General features: G+C 41.8%; 13 protein-coding genes across 15 annotated transcripts; 5 read left to right on the top strand and 8 right to left on the bottom strand.

Moving 5' to 3' along the window:
* Positions 1-150: 150 nt before the first annotated feature.
* On the bottom strand, positions 151-1,942 carry LOC108602094 (serine/threonine-protein kinase pelle). Its single transcript, XM_017990118.1, has 3 exons — positions 1,490-1,942; positions 807-1,436; positions 151-749 (listed from the first exon to the last, which is right to left on the bottom strand). Exons 1-3 carry the CDS (start codon positions 1,819-1,821, stop codon positions 221-223), a joined length of 1,491 nt encoding a protein of 496 aa, XP_017845607.1. The 5' UTR covers positions 1,822-1,942; the 3' UTR covers positions 151-220.
* Positions 1,943-2,130: 188 nt separating this feature from the next.
* On the bottom strand, positions 2,131-3,163 carry LOC108603727 (translin-associated protein X). Its single transcript, XM_017992770.1, has 2 exons — positions 2,442-3,163; positions 2,131-2,373 (listed from the first exon to the last, which is right to left on the bottom strand). The coding sequence occupies exons 1-2, from the start codon at positions 3,128-3,130 to the stop codon at positions 2,193-2,195; spliced, it is 870 nt and encodes a 289-aa protein (XP_017848259.1). The 5' UTR covers positions 3,131-3,163; the 3' UTR covers positions 2,131-2,192.
* Positions 3,164-3,246: 83 nt separating this feature from the next.
* On the top strand, positions 3,247-5,685 carry LOC108603724 (conserved oligomeric Golgi complex subunit 2). The gene is made up of 4 exons (XM_017992765.1): positions 3,247-3,390; positions 3,448-4,518; positions 4,572-5,266; positions 5,327-5,685. Exons 1-4 carry the CDS (start codon positions 3,301-3,303, stop codon positions 5,598-5,600), a joined length of 2,130 nt encoding a protein of 709 aa, XP_017848254.1. The 5' UTR covers positions 3,247-3,300; the 3' UTR covers positions 5,601-5,685.
* Positions 5,686-5,703: 18 nt separating this feature from the next.
* On the bottom strand, positions 5,704-7,618 carry LOC108603726 (3-hydroxyisobutyryl-CoA hydrolase, mitochondrial). Of its 2 annotated transcripts, XM_017992768.1 has the most exons (5): positions 7,482-7,618; positions 7,248-7,419; positions 6,466-7,187; positions 6,024-6,295; positions 5,704-5,795 (listed from the first exon to the last, which is right to left on the bottom strand). In XM_017992768.1, the coding sequence occupies exons 1-5, from the start codon at positions 7,482-7,484 to the stop codon at positions 5,789-5,791; spliced, it is 1,176 nt and encodes a 391-aa protein (XP_017848257.1). In that variant the 5' UTR covers positions 7,485-7,618; the 3' UTR covers positions 5,704-5,788. The 2 variants fall into 2 exon arrangements, with proteins under 2 accessions (XP_017848257.1, XP_017848258.1); XM_017992769.2 differs by having other exon boundaries at positions 5,733-6,295; positions 7,482-7,617.
* A 383-nt stretch (positions 7,619-8,001) lies between these two features.
* LOC108603725 (cysteine protease ATG4D) lies at positions 8,002-10,947 on the top strand. Of its 2 annotated transcripts, XM_017992767.1 has the most exons (6): positions 8,002-8,085; positions 8,275-9,187; positions 9,259-9,454; positions 9,506-9,582; positions 9,645-10,114; positions 10,174-10,947. In XM_017992767.1, the coding sequence occupies exons 2-6, from the start codon at positions 8,275-8,277 to the stop codon at positions 10,471-10,473; spliced, it is 1,956 nt and encodes a 651-aa protein (XP_017848256.1). In that variant the 5' UTR covers positions 8,002-8,085; the 3' UTR covers positions 10,474-10,947. The 2 variants fall into 2 exon arrangements, with proteins under 2 accessions (XP_017848256.1, XP_017848255.1); XM_017992766.1 differs by lacking the exon at positions 8,002-8,085 and having other exon boundaries at positions 8,144-9,187.
* Positions 10,948-11,056: 109 nt separating this feature from the next.
* LOC108601986 (protein O-mannosyl-transferase TMTC4) lies at positions 11,057-13,799 on the bottom strand. The gene has a single exon (XM_017989981.1). It carries the CDS (start codon positions 13,772-13,774, stop codon positions 11,654-11,656), a length of 2,121 nt encoding a protein of 706 aa, XP_017845470.1. The 5' UTR covers positions 13,775-13,799; the 3' UTR covers positions 11,057-11,653.
* Positions 13,800-14,038: 239 nt separating this feature from the next.
* LOC108602616 (trafficking protein particle complex subunit 6b) lies at positions 14,039-14,733 on the top strand. The gene is made up of 2 exons (XM_017990754.1): positions 14,039-14,279; positions 14,333-14,733. The coding sequence occupies exons 1-2, from the start codon at positions 14,211-14,213 to the stop codon at positions 14,723-14,725; spliced, it is 462 nt and encodes a 153-aa protein (XP_017846243.1). The 5' UTR covers positions 14,039-14,210; the 3' UTR covers positions 14,726-14,733.
* A 120-nt stretch (positions 14,734-14,853) lies between these two features.
* LOC108601561 lies at positions 14,854-15,416 on the bottom strand. Its single transcript, XM_017989460.1, has 2 exons — positions 15,100-15,416; positions 14,854-14,938 (listed from the first exon to the last, which is right to left on the bottom strand). The coding sequence occupies exons 1-2, from the start codon at positions 15,399-15,401 to the stop codon at positions 14,854-14,856; spliced, it is 387 nt and encodes a 128-aa protein (XP_017844949.1). The 5' UTR covers positions 15,402-15,416.
* Positions 15,417-15,498: 82 nt separating this feature from the next.
* On the bottom strand, positions 15,499-17,226 carry LOC108604165 (zinc finger protein 90). The gene is made up of 3 exons (XM_017993498.2): positions 17,102-17,226; positions 16,524-17,034; positions 15,499-16,462 (listed from the first exon to the last, which is right to left on the bottom strand). Exons 2-3 carry the CDS (start codon positions 16,836-16,838, stop codon positions 15,518-15,520), a joined length of 1,260 nt encoding a protein of 419 aa, XP_017848987.1. The 5' UTR covers positions 16,839-17,034; positions 17,102-17,226; the 3' UTR covers positions 15,499-15,517.
* Positions 17,227-17,244: 18 nt separating this feature from the next.
* On the bottom strand, positions 17,245-18,977 carry LOC108604164. The gene is made up of 4 exons (XM_017993497.2): positions 18,444-18,977; positions 17,962-18,314; positions 17,550-17,905; positions 17,245-17,486 (listed from the first exon to the last, which is right to left on the bottom strand). The coding sequence occupies exons 1-4, from the start codon at positions 18,874-18,876 to the stop codon at positions 17,264-17,266; spliced, it is 1,365 nt and encodes a 454-aa protein (XP_017848986.1). The 5' UTR covers positions 18,877-18,977; the 3' UTR covers positions 17,245-17,263.
* Positions 18,978-19,253: 276 nt separating this feature from the next.
* Positions 19,254-21,683, top strand: LOC108604166 (surfeit locus protein 4 homolog). The gene is made up of 4 exons (XM_017993499.1): positions 19,254-19,304; positions 20,208-20,471; positions 20,531-20,941; positions 21,003-21,683. Exons 1-4 carry the CDS (start codon positions 19,254-19,256, stop codon positions 21,087-21,089), a joined length of 813 nt encoding a protein of 270 aa, XP_017848988.1. The 3' UTR covers positions 21,090-21,683.
* A 302-nt stretch (positions 21,684-21,985) lies between these two features.
* Positions 21,986-22,813, top strand: LOC108604075 (putative zinc finger protein 833). Its single transcript, XM_017993344.1, has one exon. It carries the CDS (start codon positions 22,002-22,004, stop codon positions 22,788-22,790), a length of 789 nt encoding a protein of 262 aa, XP_017848833.1. The 5' UTR covers positions 21,986-22,001; the 3' UTR covers positions 22,791-22,813.
* Positions 22,801-24,102, bottom strand: LOC108604073 (28S ribosomal protein S22, mitochondrial). The gene has a single exon (XM_017993342.1). It carries the CDS (start codon positions 24,021-24,023, stop codon positions 22,848-22,850), a length of 1,176 nt encoding a protein of 391 aa, XP_017848831.1. The 5' UTR covers positions 24,024-24,102; the 3' UTR covers positions 22,801-22,847.
* Between the last annotated feature and the right edge of the window lie 33 nt (positions 24,103-24,135).

The following is a 24,135-nucleotide window of genomic DNA, read 5'->3' as shown; positions in this document are numbered from 1 at the left end:
ACATAAAATATGTTTTATATATGTACAAGCATGTAGTTTTGTATTATTAATCAAGCACAAAATCTATCATCTTGACGCTAAAATCTTTGCAAAGTTGCAGTCTTAATAAAATTAAACAAATGCAGTTTAAAAAACATATAAAAGCTTTAATATTAAAATGATTTAGATATGAAATGTGTTTTATATTGCAACAATTGCTTACATTTTATACTAATTAAACTTACAAATCGCTGCTAAATGCTTTGAAACTTCTCACCACATCATCCATTGTAGGTCTCTCCTCCGGATTACTTGCAGCACACTTAAGTCCCACATCTATGGCACATAGGCACTTGTCCAATTCAGCGCCCATGGGCGTTATCAAATGCTTATCGAAGAGTTCCACGCGATAGTGATGCGACAATGACCAATTATGTTTTACATGCTTAAGCAGGTTTTGTTGATCGTTCTGCAAAGTGCGTTCTGCCATTAGGCGGCCCGTGAATACCTCGAGCAGCACCACACCAAAGCTATAGATATCCACGCCAGTGCTTAGCTTTTTGTAGCTCAAAAATTCGGGTGGCAAGTAAATGCGTGTGCCAAAGACCTGTTTAACTTCAATGACAGCATTTATGGACTTTGGACCTTCGCGTGCCAAGCCAAAGTCACCTATTTTGGGCTGCAGGCATTGGTCAAGCAAAATATTCGCGGGCTTTATGTCGCCATGTATAAGCGGCTTACTGCGCGCCGTATGCAAAAAGTAGATGCCTCTGAAATACAAAATATACAAATGAGTTCAATTACTTTTCAAAATATGTTTTACTTACTTGGCTGTGCCTAGGGCTATATTAAGGCGTTGCTGCCATGTCAAAGGTGCCATGGATGGCTTTGACTTGTCTACTCTCAGTCTGGAATCCAAGGACCCGCCCTTCATGAGTTGATATACCAAGCAAGGCTTTTCGCCATTAATGCTGTAGCCATAGAGAGCCAAAATATTGTCATGCCTTATGGTATTTAGATACTTCAATTCGTTGTAGCTCTGCTGCAAATCCACCTGCGTTTTGTCGTTATGCTTTTGGCGATAATTCATGGCTTTAATGGCCACATCGAGCTGCTTCCATTCACCTTTGAAGACCTCGCCGAAACCGCCATTGCCCAGCTTGTTGTCACCACTCCAATCATCTGTGGCAATTACCAATTCTTGATAATCAATTTCTAGCAAAGATTTAGCCGCACGTTGCACACTGCTCACGTGTATGTCGCCAGGCGACTCCAAGCTGTTGCTTTCCGCATCCACACCTGACGAAGAGGCAAAAGGTGGCCCATTGTTGATCTTTGACTCAGTGTTAGGCGCTGCACGTAGATCACTAATCATGGGCACGCTTCTTGGAATGTATTTATGGAACTTTTCTTCCACGTGATCCTTAATAATGCGCATAGCATGATGCAGTTTCATTCTGCAAGTCGAATAATCTTAGTTTGTATATAAAATTTAAAACATAACTCTTACTTGTGAAAAAGCGCAAAAAGATTATATACAGTGTGATTGTATTGACCGCCCCAAATGTTTAAGAATTCGTTGGACGGCGATTGCCCGCGCTGCTTTAGATTCTGTATGTGCTGCACGTCATGGGGATACAGCTTAACAAAAGCTGCCAGCTGTTGCCACACATTGAGGGAATCCAAGTGTTCACAAAGCTGCTCACGTACAGTCAAGGGTAATAGACTTATGGCCATTGAGTTGTCCTCACGTCCTGAGCTTGTTCTTGTAGGACTGCGACTGCGAGTGCCAATGGCCTCATCATTTGCTGATTCGCTCATTATTGACATCCTCTGACTCATGCAGCTTGCGATTTTATATGCACATATATATTTGCATGTATGTATGCTTGATAGAGCCGCAACAAGTGAAATTATGGGAATGTGTAACTTGTTGCACTGGTAAAATCCCAAACCGAAGCCTAAACTTGACGATTAGGCTGCAGGTCTGCCAACCTGCTTGAATATTTGAGCTGATAAGCTTAAATAAAGTACTTGTAACGAGTCATTTGCCTTGGGCAGTTACAATATTACAGTAGGGACCAAAATAATGTGGACAGGCTTTATATTATTCAAGATTTAATTCATATTTATTCATAATATAAAGTGCTTGGTTTAATACTATGCAACTATTAAAAGAAATATAAAGTGCGCGGCTTAAAACTATGCAGCTGCTAAAAGAAACCTTCATCCGTGTCCTCTGCTGGCTTTTGATCAAAATTGGCGCACTTGGCCGCCTCGCCGCCACGTACTTTGACGTTATAGCAAACGTTCTCTGCCTTGAGCATGCTCTGTCTCATGGTGGTGATCTTTCGCCACAATTCACGAGCTCGTTGACAGTTCAGGCTTGTATATCTAAAACAATAAAGAAGTTGTTTTAATAATAAATAATACAGTTTTATATATGTATATTATTTACGTACCCTGTATAAAACTGCTGCAACGCCTTGGTGGTTTCAAAGCAAGTGTCCGTGTCTCCACTGCCCAGCGAGTTGATGCAACGGCGCATTAGCTCACCAGTCAAGTCAGATACACCCAATATATACTCAGATGGATCAACATAGAATTGAAATTTCGAGACTGTCTCTGGTTTTATTTCCACATCAGTATCGCCTTCTTGAGCAGGCTCAGGCTCTTTTGTTTTGGGCTCATCTTCATACTGCATAACGCACTGTAATGCCAACCAATCCGACACTGGCTTTGCATCTCCCCTATTATCCTCGGTGCACAAGTATTCCATGTAGGTGTAGGCCTCTATAAACTCTTGTAGTCCAGGCGAATAGGCGTTACGAAACTGATAGACATCCTGTTCGCGCAGCTCCAGCGCTATAGCACGGAAGTTAACCTCAATGAGCTTTTTCAGACGCTGTTGAGCCTCTTCCAATACCTTTTCCTTGTTTTGCTTGCGCGAGTCAATCGAATGCAGCAGAAAGATAATGCGCTTTGATTCAATGGTAATGTCGCGACTCAATTTTAAAATACGTTCATGACGATCATGTTTGCCGTCGAGTTCGCTTGCATAGCTGCGAAATGCTTGCACAATTGGACTCTGTTCATCCAGCTGTACATGACGCTTATTATTATTATTCCGAAAGCCTGGACTTTTACGCATTGTTTTAATTTAATAACTGTAAGCCGGCAAGAAAAGTAACTATAGAGTTGCCAGCTAGTATTTGTAATTGGGCAGTTTAACAGCTGTTTAAATGAAGCACAGGTGGCAACGCTGACAAGTCTAGTTCGTGGCAATTTTAGTAAACATTTATTCTAAGCTTATTTATTGCAATGCTTGAGCCGGTAAGAAAATCCTCTGTGTCCGGTGGAAGCACAAGCACGGCGGAAAAGCTGTGTTTCGACAAAAATGAATTCATGAAGGTATGCCGTTCATTCAGTAGTTGAAAAATTCGTGCTTCAAGTTTGTTGTTTACGCAGGAAAATTTCTCTGTGGATGAGTTTTTGCATAAAAATCGCAATGCTCCTAGTCTGGAGCAACTGCGAGACAATCTGGGGTTGTACTTAAAAGGTCTACGCGCCGCTATGATTGACTTGATTAACGAGGATTATGCTGATTTTGTTAATTTAAGTGCTAACTTGGTTGGACTGGATCAGTCCATTGAAACTATACAGCGTCCGCTGGAGCAATTTCGTAATGATATCGAAGGCATGCATAGTCTAATAGATGAAAACGTGCTAGAGCTGCAGGCACAGCTTGAGGAAAAGCGTCAGCTGCGCGAATTTCAACACAACTTGCAAAGCCTAAAGAAGGTTTATGAAATAATTGGCAAGCTGCAGCAATTGATTGACCAGAAACTAAGTGGCGACCAGCACGCCAAAGCAGTTGATTTGGAACGTGCAGCTCTAGATTTAATACAGCTAAAATTTCATGAAAAGCACTGCGCAAAACACTTGGACATCGAGCAGCAGCAACAAATAAAACAACTGGAAAATCAAGTGCATCGCCAGCTGCGACGTTTCTATAACTATGCTTTGGAGCAAGCGCGCAATTCAGTTACTGAGCACTTAGAGCGCTGCTTACGCATATACATAACATTGGATGCTTGCTCAGCGGCAGAGCAGGCGTTTCGAGAGGACGTGGTGGCGCCTTATATGGACGGCATTATTGGCGAGCAACAGTTACAGAATTCGCCGCAAGGACTGGCCGGCATTTACAATAAGATACTCAATTTTATATCGCTGCATATGACGGATCTATTGCGGCTTACGCTCTACTCGGACAAGCTGCCTGGTTTCAATTTTGTCGTGAACAGCTACTGGGCGGATGTTGAGTCACGTCTGGAGCTGCATATGAATTCTATTTTTGCGCCCGGCAACTCGGAGGTGTTTTACATAAAATACAAATGCACACGTGACTTTCTGGGCAAAATTGAGGAGCTGTTGACAAGCAGCGGGGAGCAGGCAGTGGCCAGCTATCGGCAACACAAGCAAACCAAGAGCTTCGAAGCTCGCTGGAATTTGCCAGTTTACTTTCAGATTTGCTTTCAGGTAAGTCAAAGCAAAAACTAGATTAAAAGCATATTAATATATTTTTAATGCAGGACATAGCTGGTAGCTTTGAGGCACAACTTGAGCCCTTGCTTAAGGAGGACACGTTGATGGCCAAAGCTGCAGAGGATGCATATCATTTGGCACCCTTTAATGCGGCCAAGAATGCTTTGCTACGCTGCTGGGCTGAGGGTGTCTATCTACCCGAAGTGTTTGCAAAATTCTACAAGCTCAATGTGCAAATTATTTTGCGTCTCTCACGTTGGATTACAGATGCCATTAGCGCTTCACAGGCAAACAACAGCAACAGTTTTCCCAAGGCATACACACGACAGAAACTGTTGATTACATTGCATGTAGATACGCGCAAGCTGGAAGCGTATTTGCCAACGCTACAACAGCTTGTAATGCAAGCAGCACCAAAGACCTCAAACATGCAGTTATTTAATGATGTTATGAAGAATTCCATGGCTGCTCTGGCTGATAACTTGAGCAATCAGTTGCTCAATATACAGCAGACACTGAAAGAGCTGCTGATTAGTGAATGTGGCATGGATAATGTGCGGCAGGTTAATGATTTGCCACGCCTATATCGCAAGACGAATCGTGAGGTGCCCACGCGCTGTTCTAGTTACGTAGATCAAATGCTAAAACCACTCAAAACTTTTGCGGCACAACATGAAGCGCAGCTGGGTTCGTTGGTGGTGCAGCAAATTCTATCAGATGTCTGCAGTAACATAACTACGGCGTTAGTATAAAAACATGCAACTATTTGTAAGTTTAAATAGCTTTTATTTTATTCTTGCAGTTATTATAATGTAGTAAGCGATGTGCTTACTTCTGTGCAGAAGACTGAAGAGTCTTTGCGTCGTTTGCGCAACTTGAAGAGCGGCGCTACAACGGCGCAGTCTAGTACTGCCATGACGGATGATGATAAGATACGCCTGCAGCTGCGTGTTGATGTTGCCAATTGGCAATTGGAGCTATCCAAGCTGAACTTTGAGCCCTCTCAAATCGAAAAGTTGCTGGAACTGTGCAATATGGTGGAGGACAGTATTAAGTCCAAAGAAAGCAACGCTTAAATACATTTAAAATATTTACATATTTCAATTTATTGTTAAACGTTTACTATTGTCTGCTAAGGCGCATAAATATTGCTTGTAAATTTAGTGTATAATTTGTATATAATTATAATATTTATGTATATCAAAATATAAATGCATCAAAATTTCACGTTTCAATTTCTGAGCTCAAGATAAATCCCATTGTTTTAGTCGCTGTTGAAAGAAATAGATAAAAGAGATTACGTACATTTAGCAGCATTACTTTGAATATTCAAAAACGTGTGCAACCAAATAAGGTAACTCTCAACAAAAAAAAAGAAGAATTAACCAATTGTAACAAAAGTCAAACAGGCAACATGCAGGCATAACAAAATCAAACTCTTGCAAATGTCGAAACGAAATTGGAGCGGGTAGCGTGCAAGCTTTAGCCAATAACATTACAGTTTGAGCTCCTCGGTGTCGGGTAATTTCTTAAAGAACCACTGTAGATGCTCTTCAGTCACCTCAGCTAACGTAGCCGGCTGCCATTTTGGCTGCTGATCCTTGTCAATAAGTAATGCGCGTACACCTTCCTTGAAGTCAGCGCGTGGATCCAGATGACGCACAGCCAGGCGGTACTCCATAATAAGGCATTGAGCCAGCGATAGCTGTGAGCCCAGCTCCAGCTGACGGAAAGTAATCTTCAATGATGTGGGTGAGACCTTGCAGAGGATCTGAAAATTGAAAAATAACAGTTTAATTCTAAATGTTTTGTACCAAGTCGTGTCGTCAACAAGCCGCTAATTAACATATGCTTTTTAAATAAATATTTATGCGCTTTTAGCACGTGGCATAATGATTAGCTTAACCAATTAACAGCTGCTTATCACTGTTGCCCACTGACCTCTAGCGTTTTCTTTGCCCAATCGCTACCATCATTTTGTAAATTTTCGAGAATGCCTTCTACAGAGCTTGCCGCAAAGTTCTTGTTAATTTGATCGAGCACGGGTTGCAGCGAGAAGGGTTTCTCCGGCTTTGAGTGGAACTTTTGCAACAATTCTGGCACATCATCAGCATCTGGACAATTGAGCAGCGCAGTTTCCAGCTCCGCAATTTTGCTGCTCTCGCAGTAATGTGTGGCTATGCCTGCATGGTAGACATCTCCGCCACGCAGCCTGTATCCGGTCAGACCTAAGTAAAGTCCCAGCTTGCCTTGCAAGCGTGGCAAGAAGTATGAGCCGCCCACATCGGGAAATAGACCGATTGCCGTCTCGGGCATAGCAAAAAGCGTGCGATCGGTAGCCACGCGGTATTTGCCATGTACGCTAAGTCCAACGCCACCGCCCATGGTAATACCATCAATTATTGCAATATAGGGTATTTTGTAATTGCCAATCAATGCATTCGTTGTATATTCCTCGCGAAAGAAACTCTTGGATTCATCAGTGGGTCCAGCATCAACTAATGCACGTACATCGCCGCCAGCACAGAAGGCCTTATCACCTGTGCCCTTGATGATCATTAATGACTTGGATTTTTCACACTTTTTCAAGTGCTTGTAAATCTTGCGCACCATCTCGAGATTTATTGCATTTAAGGCCTTTGGTCGGTTAATTATGATCATGCCTAGATATAATTACATAGTACATAAGCCACGAGTTGTGAGAAATGCATTATTAAACTTGCCTTTGTTTGAGGATTCTGTGGCCAGCACGGAGGAGGCGAGGCGCGTAGAGTTAGCCATTATCGGGTTTGTTGTTGTTAATTGACTTGCTTTTGCACCGGCAGCGCAGAGTAGGGGCAATTGGCTATAGGTCCGATGACCAAGCACGTAGACGAACCTTTGCATTGGATTTGGCTGTGGTGTATTTAGTTATATTTAATTAAAGTTTTAATTATGTGTTCATTTGAATTATTTACCATGTTTTGCAATTCTCTTTTGGACCTCAAAATGAATTGCGCAATAACAAACAGTTTCAGTGTTGCCACGCAATGCGATAAAGAAGCAGCACAAATAAATTGCTTAGAATATTCAATGCCTGCACATTAAATGACCTTAAACACAAATAAATTTTAAATGCGTTATGTTCATTGTAGTAGCAGCTTTATATAGCTGATATGCAATGTTTAATGAGCAGTTAGAGTTGCAATGCGAATTCTTTTAAAATTATATGGCAACGCTGCTATTTAAGAATAAAACACAAACTACGTTTATGCCGTTACATGTAACATGATATATGTCTTAACATATAAAAGGAAACAAAGAAATTAACAAAATAAATTGAAATGTCTGATAAAAATATTAATATAAGATTACAACTTTTTAATATATCTAAAGAAATTTTTAAAAGCTTTCCAGCTTAAAGCGGCTGAGTACATTAGGCTTACTTAGACATTATGTAAACGTGAGTAGTTGAATATCACGTCTATGTGTACGCATAAACGAATGAATACAAACAAGCAAAATACACTTTTGGAAAGCTGAAGCTTAACATTATCTTCTTCATATTTCAACAAATAAACGGTGAGTAAATATTGGTAATCAGCACCGTACGTAGCGGCAACACAATGATATGATTCAGTGGTGTCAGAGCCAGCAACTGGCTCACATTAATTGGATGGTGCCATGCCCCTGTTTACTAAGTTCACTAAAATGCGAACAAAGCAACGTCGTTCTTCTGCTTCCATGTCTTCGCGGCCAAAACCAAAACAGATGAACTATGATGGTTTGCTCGCCCAGTTGACGGATGACAAGCTTGCGCTATTCGACACGGCTGGTCCAGGTCTCGATGTTCATGTTCAGGATGGCGCCATCGAGGAGGAACAAGCTGCGCCCATACAAAATGTACCACTTACAGCCGCCGCCACTGCTTCTGCATCGTCATCAGCACCTGTAACTAGCAGCAACCTGTATCCGAAAACGGAAAATGCAGCGACAGCAACACCACAGCGTAAAATATCGACGTCATCACGTTTTATAAATGCCTTTAGTCAGCTTTATGGCAGTAACAGTCACGCCAATGCCAACAGCGCATGTGGTCACGTGGAACAACATGCGGAGGATCCAGAGTTGGCAGCGAATCGTACACCAACAAAAGGCATGGAATCCAAACTTGTGGCCATTTGGCATAATGTTAAATATGGCTGGAGCGGCAAAATGCGTCAGACTAGCTTCTCTAAAGAGCAACCCGTTTGGCTGCTGGGTCGCTGTTATCATCGCCGCTACACACCCCCTGTCAGCATGGAGAACTCTACATCGGAGTTTATGACCGGTGGCACAGACACCACTACAGACAATGCCACATCAGCTTTTGATTGTGTACAGACAACAGATCAGCCATCAAGCTCACTATATCCTACTTTAAGTCCGCAACAGATTGATGAAATTGTAGTGCCCCAGGAGCTGGGTATGGATGCAGCAGATAATCAGTTAGGCGAAAGCCCCTGGGAGGAAGGCATCGAGGGCTTCAAACGTGACTTTTATAGCCGCATTTGGATGACATATCGTCGAGAATTCCCCATCATGAATGGCTCCAACTATACCTCCGATTGTGGTTGGGGCTGCATGTTGCGCAGCGGGCAAATGTTGTTGGCTCAGGGTCTCATTTGTCACTTTCTGGGTCGCAGTGCGTAACGAATTCTTGTTAACCCGTAGCATGTTAATCAATCATTTGTTAATCATTTGTTTTTCTTGAAGGTTGGCGCTATGACTCTGACTCACAACTGCACTCCACTTATGAGGACAATATGCATAAAAAGATTATAAAGTGGTTTGGCGACAGCTCCTCCAAGAGCAGTCCATTTTCTATACATACGATGGTGCGTTTGGGCGAGCAGCTGGGAAAGAAACCAGGTGATTGGTATGGCCCCGCATCGGTGTCCTATTTATTAAAGTAAGTAGCTTTTCAATGATTTGGCATTAATTGATTAAAATTTGCTTGCAGACATGCCTTAGAGCACGCTGCTCAAGAAAATGCAGACTTTGACAATATAAGCGTCTATGTAGCCAAGGATTGCACCAGTAATTACGATTAAATAAAATAACTTTAAAGCTTTGCATTCTTAAGATTTTCATATTTACAGTTTACATGCAAGACATTGAGGAACAGTGCAGCATTCCAGAGCCAGTGCAGAAACCTCATGTGCCTTGGCAGCAAACAAAAAAGAGCAACAATGATGATATCAAAGTGGAGCAGCATTGGAAATCCCTGATAGTGCTTATACCGCTGCGCTTGGGTACTGACAAACTAAATACTGTCTATGCGCATTGCTTGAAACTGTTGCTAAGCACGGAGCACTGTTTGGGCATTATCGGAGGCAAGCCCAAGCATTCGTTATATTTTGTGGGTTTCCAGGAGGATAAGCTTATACATTTGGATCCGCATTACTGTCAGGAAATGGTGGATGTTAATCAGGAGTGCTTTCCCATGCATTCATTTCACTGTAAGTCGCCGCGTAAACTCAAATCAAGTAAGATGGATCCCAGCTGCTGCATAGGTTTCTATTGTGCCACCAAAAGTGACTTTGATAGTTTTGTGGAGAGCGTGCAATTGGTAAGTGATTTCATATATAGAAAAGCGCGATCTTGGCTAATCAATTTACTTTTTTATAGTATTTACATCCCATGCGCTGTGCCTCGGGTGCAACAATGGATAAATCAACTGTGCCACAGCAGACGCCGGCGCAGCAGCAGTCGACGGACCATACGGAAATGAATTATCCACTGTTTAGTTTCTCACGCGGTCGTTGCCTGGATCATGCGCGCAACGAAATGAGTGATTCACTCTATAAGCCGCTTATAACACAAGTAGCTACACTCAGCCAGGAGCTTGAAGGGCAAGCGCTGCCACAGCTGAACAGATATGAGCCCGATGCCGATGATAGCGAAAGCGAGGAATTTGTTCTGCTTTAAATTAGTCTCAATACAAACCGTTTGCTATAAGCCTTGTTTGCCTCAGTCTCCACTTTGTGCATAGTTTAATTATTATATTAATTTTAGTTTATTCCTAATCTGTGTCGCCGTTGCTCGCTTGCTAGCTCATCCAAAACTAAACAGACGTGCATCTCAACATCAAAGACTTTTTATTATACATTTTACACACAACATACAAAAACTTATACACATATATTGCATATTTGCCTATAATCTAATATTTTGTGATTTATTTTTGAAGCGCAATTTTGTTCAGCTTGTTCACCTATTATTTTTTATTCTGAGATTACCGTTCCTGCTGTGTCACAAACTATTGACGCCTAGACAAAAAATGTCCTACACATAGACACACAGCTATAGATATAGACACATATACATTATAGTTTGCATAATTTATGGTATTATTATTTGTAATGCGTTTACGTGAATGGAATTGAATCATCTTAAAAAAACACGCAATCATACATATTTAAAATAATTTATGTTTGTTTAATTAGTTTTAAAAGTAGTTTGTAAATACTCTTCATTAAAAAAAATAATTTAATAAATTAATACAGTACTAGTTTGCTAACTACTTATTGATTGCAGGCCAGCGTGAGGCTAAAGTTGAATGCAGCCAACTTTCACATACACTTTGACAGGAATTTCGTATAGTATATGAAAAAATGACTAGCATTGTTATTTAAACTCATAATTCTAAAACATGTTTTACATGCTCCAATGAAAGATCTAACTCAATCAATTTGGGTGTCTCTAATTCTAGGTATTTAAACAGATGGACGGACGGATAACGTAAGTGATCCTTTTTGATCGAGAAAATAAATGCTTTTTAAGTGTCTCTGCTGGCTCTTCTGATTATCAGATACGCTTTGTTAAATTTTGAATTGTCAAAGTGTATAAAAATCGTAGAATGAGTAGAGAGATCCTTTATGTGTAAGTCTTAAGTACTGTTGTAAGAATTGATCCTTTATGTGTAAGTTTCACTGTTGTGAGAATAGATCGTTTGTGTGTAAGTCCCACTAATGTGAGAAAACATTTTTTATATGTAGGTATGAGAATAGGAATATTTGTAAAAAGTATTTTGCGTTCTTTATCTATCAAATGTCTTATAATAATGACAAGTTTGCTTAGCTCGTTAGTTAGTTGGTTCATGTCCAATTTAAATGTTGGGGCTTGCCTCACGCTCCATGCGCTTGAGAAGCTTGACCAGATTATCGCGTGCAGTTGTTGCTTTGGAGGCATTGATGCTTATAGCAGTCTGATATGATTCAATGGCATCTTGCAGTTTATCCCAGCGATGATAGAGCACGCCCAGATTGGTATGATAGAGCATATTATTCGGATCAAGTGCGATTATTTGCTTATATAAAGTCTCTGCCTCCACATAATGCTTTAGCTTGCCGTATACATTGGCGCGTATGAACAAGATGCTGGGTTCGTGGGGCAGATGCTCAAGCGACTGTTCCGATATGCGCAATGCATCCTCATACATGCCGCGATTATCAAGCATAGTGAGTATATTAGCCCAGGCTTTTGGTTGTCGTGGATTCAAAGCGACTGCTTGCTGCCAATTCTGCATTGCCTCGACATAGCGTTGCTGCTCCAAAAATAAGTTGCCCAAATTGTAATAGCAGACTGCATAGCCGGGTCTAAGCTTAAGTGCCTGCTCATAGCTGTACAAAGCTTCGTTGTATTTCTGTCGAGCTGACTGCACTATGCCCAGATTCATCCAGGCCACGGGAAATCTTGGATAAACTTTCAATGCCTTGCGTATGTAAGCTTCTGCTGTAATCAAATCACCATTTTCGCGATACAAATTGCCAAGGTTCATTAGCGCCGATTCATAATTCGGATACAATTGAATGGCTTTGTGATAATGCAAAAAGGCTCTGGTAGTATTGCCCGTATCCGTGGCCAGACGTGCTATGTTGTAGTGCACCTTGGCATTATTGGGACATACAGTTAAGGCCGATGTAAACAGTTTATCCTCGGTTAGCCACTCGGCAGCGCGTTGTTTAGTGCGCACCATCATAACAGCATAGAGCAGCATGAGCGATACTTGGAGCATCACCCGCAATGTCTTCTTGTTGGACACACCCTCGTAGCAGTAAAGAAAGCCATACATACTTAGCATACAAAATCCAATCGAAGGCACATACAGCACACGCTCGGCAATGACGAAGCCCACGCTAATGATGCCCGAGGCGGGCAGAAAGGGTATAACGATCAAAGCCAGACTCAACATCAGCCCAGCTAGACGTCTAAAAGTCGTGAAGGCCAATATGACGAGGCAGTAGATGGCAATAACCGACTGCAGACGTATATCCCACATGTTTTCAATCAGCCGCACGCATCCCACTGCCCAGTCAAAGCACAACCATTGCGGGCAGAGCAGCAGCCAAAAGTTGATAGCAAATAGAAATTGCTGTGATAGACCACGCGTCAACAGATGATCATTGTATGCAATGGGGTTGTCCACTTCCTTGAAGTGTGGCCTTTCAAAGTTTTGCCACCAGAGACGCAGTAGTAGTAGAAACAATGAGCCAGTCGTTAAGCACACGTAACGCATGCGATTGACTGCAGCATCCAGCTGCACACTCCATGGCAGCATATAGGTGCTAGTCTGAAAATAATCCACCATAATGCAGGAGAACGGTATGGTCACGGCAGATTCCTTAAACAGCATGCCTATAGCTGTGAGCAGCAGTATTAAGGCATAGCTGCTGGCGCTGCGCTTGTCCACATTCGCCACAGTCAGCAACAGGCAAAGCAGATGTATAAGACAAAACATAAGTTCGGCGCGACCTACAACACCTGAAACGGCTTCGGTATGTACTGGATGTGCAGCAAATAGCGCCGCCGATAATGTTGCCCAGCGTTCAACGTCAAGGGCGACTATAAAGAACGAACGCACTAGACGCCACATAAGCAACGTATTCACACAGTGTAGCATCAGATTAAGAAATTTCATATAGCCTGCACTTAGGCCCAGGAGTGCGTATTCGTAGTGAAACATAAGCGTTGTCAGAGGACGATAGGACTTGTGCGAATCTCGGCTATTCAGTGGTGCGCCCCAGAAATCATGTGTAAATATGGCAGTCCAATTGGTAGGCAATGAGTTTACATTTTTGTTTTTAACAATGGCCACAGTGTCATCGAATACAAAATTTGCACCGCTCAGACCGCCGTATCCATAGCATACCAGACATATCAATACTAGTATAGACTGACACACAAAGCTGTGCAGTGCAGCACGGTGAGGCTGATTCAGGTTGAACATGTCGCCAACTCACAATCACACGCGAATTTTAATTTATTTTGCGCACTTTTAATTAATGTTTCATAGACGACTGTCTGGATTAAAATTTTGTATACATTTTCAATAGTGATGGCAAATATTAACTTGCCGATTATTTTATGCGCCAATTTTGCAATTCGCGTGTTAACGCAGAGTCAGCTGTTTGATAAACAGAGCTGAGTAGCACTGATAACTATTAAAGTTACGGACATACATTAATTCATATTTATTGCTAAAAATATAGCACTTAAATGTTGTATTGTTCATGATAACATTAAATTTATTCATTTTCTAAAGCTGTGACTAGCATTTACCTGTGACTCGTAACGTGAATATAAACATTGCTCATTCCTATTGTCACCCAAGTGCAAGTGCAAATAATAAACAAATTTTATTTATAAATATAAATTGTTAAAAAATGTCTGAAGAAATAGTTTTTGATTGCCTGCATGCTGAAATTGTCAACTACTGTCTAGACAGCAGCAAGGTAGGTCTCTGCTAAAACTTAATACGCTTACTACAAGTTGATATTCCACCCAGGATCAACATGATCTGGCCACGCTTGAGTACATTGGGTTTACAACCGGTTATCGTCTAATTGAGCGGCTGACACGGGATGTGCAACGCTTTAAGGATGAACTGGAGACTATGAAGTTTATATGCACCGATTTTTGGACGCTTATCTATAAGAAGCAAGTGGACAACTTGCGTACAAACAATCACGGCATGTACGTGGTACACGATAATGCATTCCGCTTTCTGACACGCATTTCACCTGGCATCAAGCAGTTGGAGCAGGCGCCAAAATTTGTTGCCTTCACTTGTGGCCTGGTGCGTGGCGCTCTCAGCAATTTGGGCATCAACAGCACAGTTACGGCGGAGGTGCAGACAATACCAGCCTGTAGGTTTCACATAGAGGTCAACAGGAATTAAGAAAACAACTAGCCTTATAATTATAATTATAATTAAAATATATATATTACTTATATTATGTTAATTTCTTGTAAAAGGCAACAATATTGTGCTCAGTCCATTGCAGCAGCGAATGCAACGCCCATTGTTCAGTCGGCAGCTGCGCTTGAAGTGGATTGGGATCCGTGTGTATGCCCAAGTTCGGTTGTGGGCCTATAATTATAAGCCAATTGCCTACAAATATGTTTAGATAGTCTAAAAATGCTTGCCGATCGTTAAAGTAGCAAAAGAGCAAGGCACAGGGATAAACACCAGCACAACAGTCAGTTAAGAGTTTTGCATTTAGTCGGGCATGCTCTACATAATTTAAAGGCACAAAGCTCTTAACGGCGTACTTGCTGCACCACCAATTGGCATCCCTTTCTAGTCCATAAATGTTGAAGCGATTCTCAGCAGCTGCCAGCATCAGCCATTCCAGCAGTCCACTGCCGCAGCCAATGGAAAGTATATTTTGTATTTGTAGTTCGCTTAGTGCTTGATTAAACTTAAGCACATTTGCTGTTGTGGGCCAAATCCATAGCAACTTACGCTTCAGTTCAAGCTGCAGCGTGTCTCCAAAGGCGATCAACTTGCGCCAGTTCTGCTTGGCTGCTGTTAGACAATAGATCTCGTGCAGTTCTGTTTGCTCTTGCCACATAATGAAGACTGCTTAAGTGATTTGCCTCTGACGTCCAGGGCAGCTGCTAACTGGCAAGCAGCCAAACAAATCATGTCTACAGCCATAAATACGTAAGCAATACAGGCGGCCCATAATCAATTAGTGTGTTCTTTTTCATAGGAATACTTAAAGTTCTTGCGCCAATGTCGCTCGCTAAAATTGGACATAGCTTGGCCTGGCAGACGCTGCTGTTGTGGCAGTGCGCTGCTGGGTAGCGAGTCGTCCAAGTCAAGTGGATTGCTTAGCTCATTTGAGTATTCTTCGTTGTCCAAGTCCAAGATAATCTTGCGATAAAGTTTGACATTTTCTTGCTGGGCATCAACGGCTGCTGTTGGCACCTCAAGCTGAGGCGGAGCCTCCACTTGCACTGGCTCCACATTGCCTACGCTTTTGATGACGCTATGGCGCTTGGAGTGCGCAGCTACTGGTGCAGGTGTAAGTGTTTCATCTACGATTTCCACCACGCTCTCAAAGCTCATATCTGGATGTATAGCGCGTAAATGACGCAGCATATTGTCCCGCCGCTTTACGGTTACCTCGCACTCCAGGCAACGATAGAGCTGTGTGCTGTCATGCAGCTGGCAGTGCCGCTGCAGCGACATGGCATCCTTGAAGCTCTTGTTGCATTGTGAGCAGGCATGACGCGCACGCTTAGCATGGCGTAGCTGATGAAGCTTAAGTGTGGACTGGCGGAGAAAGGACTTGTTGCAAGTGGCGCAGCTGTAGCGCTTGCAGTTCTGTTCATGCTTCAGGCCATGTTGCTTCAAGTTGGCCTTGGTTAAATAGTGTTTGCCACAAATATCGCATTTGAAAGGCAAACTGCTGCCAGTGTGAACCACAGCATGAGCTTGCAGAGCGCTCTGCGAGCGATACAATCTTTGGCAGTGGGTGCAACAATATGTGACTTGTTTATGACAGCGCATGTGACGCTGTAGCACACACTGTTGCTTGAAAGTCTTGCCACACTGCTTGCAACAATAACTGGCATTGCTATTGTGGCTCTCGACATGGTATTTTAGATGCGAACGTGTGGTAAAGCGCTAAATAATGGAAATAATTATTAATTTAGAGAATATCTATTGTATTTTAAGCAAAACTTACGCGACTACATTGCGTACAAGCGAATTTCTTGAGCATCTCATTCGCACAGGCACGATGATAATATTGCTGCGTTCGACTGCGAAATGATTTATTGCACACATTGCAGTGATAGCCTTGGTCCGTGCTGGTTATATGATTATCTGTAGTGGGCGCTGACTGATCTGTGTCAATTGGCTTTGTTGCAGTTTCCTCACATTCCAGACAATTGGCTACATCGGCTAGCAGACATATGCGACATTTGCTGTGGCCACAACTGTCAGTAACCAGTCGATTCTGCCCAGTTGCCTCGCATTTGCAGCGAGGACATTTATCCATAGCCTAAAACTAATTTAATGGCATACAAACAATGGAAATGCAGCAGCACTTTGAGTGCTTCTTCTTCTTTGTGAACATTCACCGCGATCAGCAATTTTACAATTCGCGGCGCGCATTCGAATTTGAGCAGCTATATGTTTAAATATAATTTTTAGTTGTTCAAAGTATATAATATCTATACGCTATTGTACAGCTCCTGCAAGTAGATTTATAAACATAATAGTTAATACAGCAGCTGAACGCTTTGTATTTGTTCACTGTACCTATTTTAATGAACATTGTCATTCACACGATTACGAAGCTCAACATCAATGCGCGGTTATTTAAACTTTAACAACTACTTGATATATTTTGATTTTGTTGACAAGGTTAGAAAACTTATTATATATAATAGCATAAGGATTATTAAACATAAACTTTTAAAGCTACTCCGTTATATTTTCTAAATCTAAGGCAGCCACATGACCTGGAAACAAATGCGCCTTTTCCATAGGCACTTGAACAAAATACCGGTCACAGACCTTGGGATTACGTTGCAGTAACACCTCCTTAAGAATTTTCGCGTACGGTATCTTCTTGGTAATTAGCAAGCGACGCGCATCCCCGGTGCCGTAGCTAGAGGACCGCAGACCAAGATTGCTGGCAATTCTAATGAATAGCATATGTATTAGCAAGTGTTGATCAGTAATTTGTATCTTTCTTAGAGCTTACTTGTGTAAGCCAGCACGTTCTTCCTTAGAGAATGTGGGCTCAAACTGCATGTCACGCATGTCATCCGACTTAACATAGTTCCTGAGAAGGTCGCGATAGTCCTCCATATTTGTTTGATCATTTGAGCCCAATCCCGTGCGATTATTTTTTAGCAGATAGCCCACAGGTTCCTCGCGGCCTTGCTTCAATCTTCCCAGTCCACCACCAGACCAGCCCATTAAGCGCATCATAGCATAGCCCTTGTTGTTGGCATCTAGCTTTAGCTCAGACAAGCTGTCCGCTGATCGCTGCGTGACATTAATCTCCACTCCTTTTTGGCTCTTCTCCACTTTAATGGTCTCACGCGTTGCATTAAGCTGTGAATATATATTTATGTATCTAGGAGGCACTTTACCATGTTGCAAATGCGTACCTTGATGCTATAGCAATGAGTCTGCAATAGTAGCAGAGCTTGTTTAAATGCAGCCATCTTGGCTGCCTTTACGGTTTCACCGCTGCCAGTGGCAATAACCTCGTCGTTTATCAAAACTTCGAATACTGTGTCGTTTTCATCAGTTGTTGTTGGCACTTGTCGTTCGTCGTATTTGATTTGGCTGACAACGCAGGAATTGCGCAGACAACAGCGGCCACCAGTTAGATATATAACAAGTCTTCCAAAGCGTAATCCTTCAAAGAGATTACTTGGATCGCTGCTGCCGAAGCATAAACGTTCACGCCTGCTGCTATGGCTTGTCTCGGGTCTGGCAGCAGGTGCAGCTCTGCGCCCTAGTTTTTCAGAATATTTAATAATGAGAAGTTGTGGTCTGATATATAGCTCATATATTTACTACTATTTCATGTATAAAACGTTTTCGTCTTCTTAATGCATTAATTATTAATTGTTTTTCCTTCTACCTTTGGCGCGTTGCTCCGCCGCATCCGACGCCGACATAAATGTACGTTTCAATCGCTGTGCACGACTCTTACGGAACTCTTCGGCAATGTCTTTGGACAGTTCCGCTACCAGCAACATTGTGTCGCTGGGATATTTGCAGCCCATGAATTCCATATTGATAAATGTTTGTGCCAAGCACACCAAGCGATCCTCATCAAAACGATCCTTGTGCGCTAACATAAAATTGCGACGCAGGTCCCAATGCTCCTCGCTTTCATACTCTGTTTTGTAGTCATCAACATCCCAGTCACTTGCACTTGTGCTTGCTTCTACCGACGCACGTTTTTTTGATTTTGATTTTTTCTTTTTGGGCTCAGTTGAATCTTCGACTATTTCAATAGCTTCTTCAACGTTGGTTGCATCGTTTTTTGATCGTTTTGCCTTTGTTGCCATTTTAACTGAACAAATGTGGTTTTATTGTCAATTTTCCTTGCGGCTTATAAAAATTATTTTTCTTTTTGTTTTGCTTGGATGACAGTGTGCTTTAAAAGCGGTGTGAGTCTAGTGAAAAACCATTCCATCAATAGATTAACCATTCACATACCGATAACATGTTCTCAGTTAGCACATCACTAGTGGGCTCTCTCTTTAGCCGTCTCGTAGTGGCCGTGCGTGTTTTTAATTTCCTGATTTATTAATGGTTTTTAGTTAATTTTATTTGGTGAACTAAGTGACGATAAACGTAGCAAGGTGTCTGACTGAGAAAGCGTGCATGTGCAAGCAGTAAAGGCACAAGGAATTACGTATTATAAGCAACAACAATTGCCAACATGAGTATACCCAACGAATACATTGCGAAAACGGAAGATGTGGCGGAACAGGTAATACTCCTGGGCTCATTTATATACCTTAAATGTAGCAATATGCCACGCATATACATACACTGCAGTTTGTTACTAATTACAAACAGTTGGAGCAACAATCTTGGGTTCCAATAGGCCAAAAGGTCTGTGCACCCCTTTAGTAGCAAAAGTTGTTGAAAACTGCCAACGTCATCCAAACGCGGCAAAGTTTGCAGCTCATACTTGGCGTATTGTTGGCAATGACCACTGGCCATGGTGTCCGAGAAGCCCCAATGCTCTTTTTTATCAACTAGCTAAGTCTTATGGACTCCTCTTAGAGAAATGCAGCAGCCAGTTGGAAATATGTGCAGATATCCAATTGGTAAACGCCATATGCGCTCTCTCATTTTGTTCGTGTGCGTGTGAGCAATACAAGTGAAAGTGGAGAGAGTGAGCGGCATTAGCGTTTAAGTTCCGTAATAAGTTTAAGAAATGAAAATGCTACAAATAACTAACAAAATACAAACAAGTATACATTTGTTTGTGTGCGTGTGTATGTACGCACATATTTATGTGCTGGCATGCGCATATTTAAATCGTGTAGAAATGAAGCGAGCTATTGATCGATCTATGTATCAAAACCCGTTACACTATAAAGAGAGCAAGCAAGATAGTGAACAAGAGCTTTAACTAAAGACAAGAAAAAAGAGAGGGTCGACAGACACGTCATATTCAAAACGCTGTCTATTCAAAAAAGCCACGCTCCAGCTCCGAAGTGTATTGTAAATCTCAAAGCTCTTATCACTCACGAACTGCCTTATCTATGATTATTAGATTTTGTGTTTATTTTTTGCATGTACACTTATGTTAGTACAAATATTTATAACTTAATTGAAATGCATTTTTCTAGTTTCATGACCTTGTTATATGTTTTTGTTTTAGGTGATCAAGCGTGGCAAGAATGTGCTGCCCACAGTGGCCCGACTATGCCTCATTGCCACCTTCTTTGAGGATGGCCTGCGCATGTACTTCCAATGGAACGAGCAACGTGAATACATGGACATGAGCTGGGGCTGCGGTAAATTTCTGGCCACCGTTTTTGTCTTGACTAACTTGATTGGACAGCTGGGCGGCTGTGGTATGGTTATGGCTAGATTCAAGGTTGACATCGCAGTGGGCCTGCTTTTCTTCATCGTAGTGCTGCAGGTGAGCTATAATTGTCTGCTGACTTGGTAACAATAGTCAACTTACTCTATTTATTGCAGACAATAGCCTACTCCATACTATGGGACTTCCAGTTTTTGCTACGTAACTTTGCCTTAATAGGCGCACTGCTTCTCGTGCTTGCCGAGGCCAGAATCGAGGGACGCAGTTTATTTGCTGGCGTGCCAACGATGGGTGACAACAAGCCCAAGAACTTCATGCAGCTGGCTGGACGCATTCTGTTGGCTTTCATGTTCATCACGCTCATCCGTTTCGAGTTGAGCGTATGGAACGTCATCCAGGATTTAATTGGCTCCATCCTGATGGTACTAGTTGTGCTGGGCTATAAAACCAAGTTGTCGGCGTTAATTCTCGTTGCCTTGCTGACAGTGCTGAATTTGTACCACAACGCATGGTGGACTATTCCGTCATACAAGCCACTGCGAGATTTCCTAAAATATGACTTTTTCCAGGTATGGCTAAACAACTAATTTGAGTGAATGAAGCTGTTTTATTAATTATTTCCTTTTACAGACTTTATCGGTCATTGGAGGATTGCTTATGATAGTGTCTTTGGGTCCAGGTGGTGTCTCTATGGATGAGCATAAGAAGAAGTGGTAGTGCGTACAGCAATCGCGTGCAACACAATTAATTGACTTTTATTACGATTTACTCTTATTGAGGATTTTTAGTTAGAATTACCATAAAATGGCAGAACAGGAGCAACAACAGCACAACGCATAATATAAATCTTGACTTATTGATAAACAAAAGCAAACAATTTTTAGGGACTTCCGCAATATCCAGGCTTAATCATTATGAGCCCACCAACAAACATTCGCGCACGTTCAACGACAAAACTTCATAAATAGTACATACATATAAGACATTTCGTTTGTACATAAAATATATGGCTATTTAATGCGCCAAAATGAGAGACATTAACTGATTTTATGTCCATTAATTGTCTAATACCCTACGCTCTACATACATACATTTATACATGGATATTTTTTGTGTTTTTGCAATTTTTTATTTTATATACTTTACGTCCTTGGCCTAAGTTGTATCATTCTGTGTTTGCGTTTGTTGTTTGATAGAGGTTCGACTATGATAACAATGTATAAAATATGATGATTGTACCAATTGACGATGATTTGTTTCTTTCGTTTTTAAGAAAAAGTGTAATAGAATTAAATTGTAAAGTTTTAATAAAGAAAACATTGAAAATTTGAAAACTAAAACGCATTTTAAATAGCTTCATATGTGTAAAATATGAATTGAAGATCACTTATGCCAACAGCAGAATTACATAAGCTGTGTATTTCAAATTAGCCGCTATGTCTTTGTGTGTGCGATAATAACTATCGATAGCAGAAGTGTGCTAGTTCATTTCAAGAACTACGATTTGTTCAACTGAATCGAATTCATTCCCTATTGCTTACTAACATTTGTTGCGTCCTTTTATTTAAAATCCATTTTTCATAATTATGATAAAAAGATAAACGTTTATTGTGATACGCTCATTTCAAAATGGAATTTGAATTTATAGCAAATGGAGAGGAAATACACCAAAACGGTGTGGGAACATCAACTATTGCTACAAATACAAATGCGATTGCACCTTTTCGCGATCGCTATACACAAACACAAAGCCAAACAAGAAATGTTGGCATACAATGCCGGCTGGGAAGCCACGACGATGATGACGACGACGAAGATGACAACGAATGGCTAACTTTAAAGGAAGACAACGAACAGGGAACAGGATTTGATCTCTTTGTTAGCGAAAATACCACCATATCTCCCAATGGCATGTTGCAGTGCGGAATATGCGGTCAAGTTGCCAACCTGTTGGTGGAGCTTCAAATGCACATAGAAGTTGAACATTTTGAACAGACTGCGCTCTGCTTTACCTGTGGCAAATTGCTAGCTAATCGAAAATTGTTAGAACGCCATGAATATTCATGCCGCCGACCTGTCATACGCCAACAATGTCCCCACGTACAATGTGACTTTATGTATAGTTCAATGATGCAGTTGCGCCTCCACTTGCAAAGGCATGTAAATGTGTATTCTTGTCTCGGCTGCCAAAGAAAGTTTCAAGCAATTACCCAGTTTATGGAGCATCGTAAGCCGGGCTGCGAGCATGCGTATCTCAGCCAAAGTGCAACCACGTGCCGCCAAAAGAAGAATCTCAAACGCTGCACGGTTTGCACAAAAAGATTCAGCAACGCGCGAACTTGTGCCTGGCATAGAAAGCGCTGTCTCCGTGCACATTACAAGCGATTGAAGAGATTGACAGATCGTCAATATGCTTAATTAAAAATTAATTTTATTTATATAAGCGCATAACAATAAACAAGCCAATATGTTTGATTATGAAGCCTGCACACCATGCGCCTTTTTCAAGCCTTGATAGAGTTGCAGCTTCTCCAGATTGACCTCTTTAAGTGTTTGCAACGCCAGCTCCAGTTGCACCTTTTTGCGCGAATGCTCGCTGCCAATATACTGTTCAATGAACTTTAAGCTTAACTCATCGGCAGTAAAGTCCTGCTCCGTTTTGCCTATAGCCTGATGAATTTCTTGCTCTATGCCCAGTTCATCCTTGGTTTTGAGACAGCTTAACAGCTCGGCATGCGCACGCTCCGCCGGCGTTGGCTGCAGTTGCTCCAACTGGCTGAGAGTCTGTTTGTAGTCCACGGGCACTTGGTGTATCTTGTAACTAAGCGCTATGAGCTCTACTGCATTGTGTAAATAATCGTTGCGTATCATGTCGTAGAGCAGATCGTCAATGCAGCTATGCCAGGCGTAAAAGAAGGCCATTGGTCCAAAATGCCGGGTGGAGCGTAGCAGATCAAATTGTTTACTTTCATTTAAATGCTCGTAAACTCGGGCTGAAATGTTATGGAACTCGGTTTCATAGGGCTCATATTGTACAAGGAGGCGATCCAGTATAAACTCGTATTTATGCTCGTCCAGACAACGTTGCAGAAGCTGCTCATCCGCAAACATACGCGGTGTATAACTTTTACGTCCCTCCAACGGAAAATATAATTGATTCATTCGTTTTGTAGTGTCTAGGGAGGCGTACGATAGGCTGCCGTCAACATCCCGTACCACAACTTTACGCTCCGAGTGACGTAGGCCAAAAGTGATGTCTGTGAAAACAAATTTTGTAGTAGCAAAGTCTTTCATTGCAGGATCCTTGGATATAATGCGCTCGGTGTCTTGCTTGATTTTGACCACGGGCGGCATTTGCAGCAAATGTTTTGCTTTTTCAATGGTTTTAACAAATTGTTTCTCTAGCTGCAAGGTGGTCATAAACTTGGTCTCGCTGCTGTTGTCTGGCACAGTGCGTTGGCGAAAAACTTTATCCAGCTGTAGTTGCGTCATGGATTGCAGCAGGCGCTGTGTTTCAGAATCGGTGAACAGCGGCTGTGGATCTTTGTCGTACTGTAGACTGGCGGACTTGAGTGCTGCTGGCGAATATTGACGTTTTGCTTGTAGGCATTGTAGTGCATTTAGCTGCCTTATATGCTTAAAGAGCGACATTTTTTATTCAAAATGTACAACAATTCTATAAAAAAACAGTCTCGGCACACACTTTGTTGCCCACACTTTGCCGCACAGTGCTATATAACGTCGCACGTATGTTTTGACAAGT

Source organism: Drosophila busckii, chromosome 3R (genome assembly GCF_011750605.1).
Source record: "Drosophila busckii strain San Diego stock center, stock number 13000-0081.31 chromosome 3R, ASM1175060v1, whole genome shotgun sequence".
NCBI lineage: Eukaryota > Metazoa > Arthropoda > Insecta > Diptera > Drosophilidae > Drosophila > Drosophila busckii.
The sequence above is the reverse complement of the archived record's forward strand: the minus strand, read 5'-3'. Positions and strand labels throughout refer to the sequence as shown.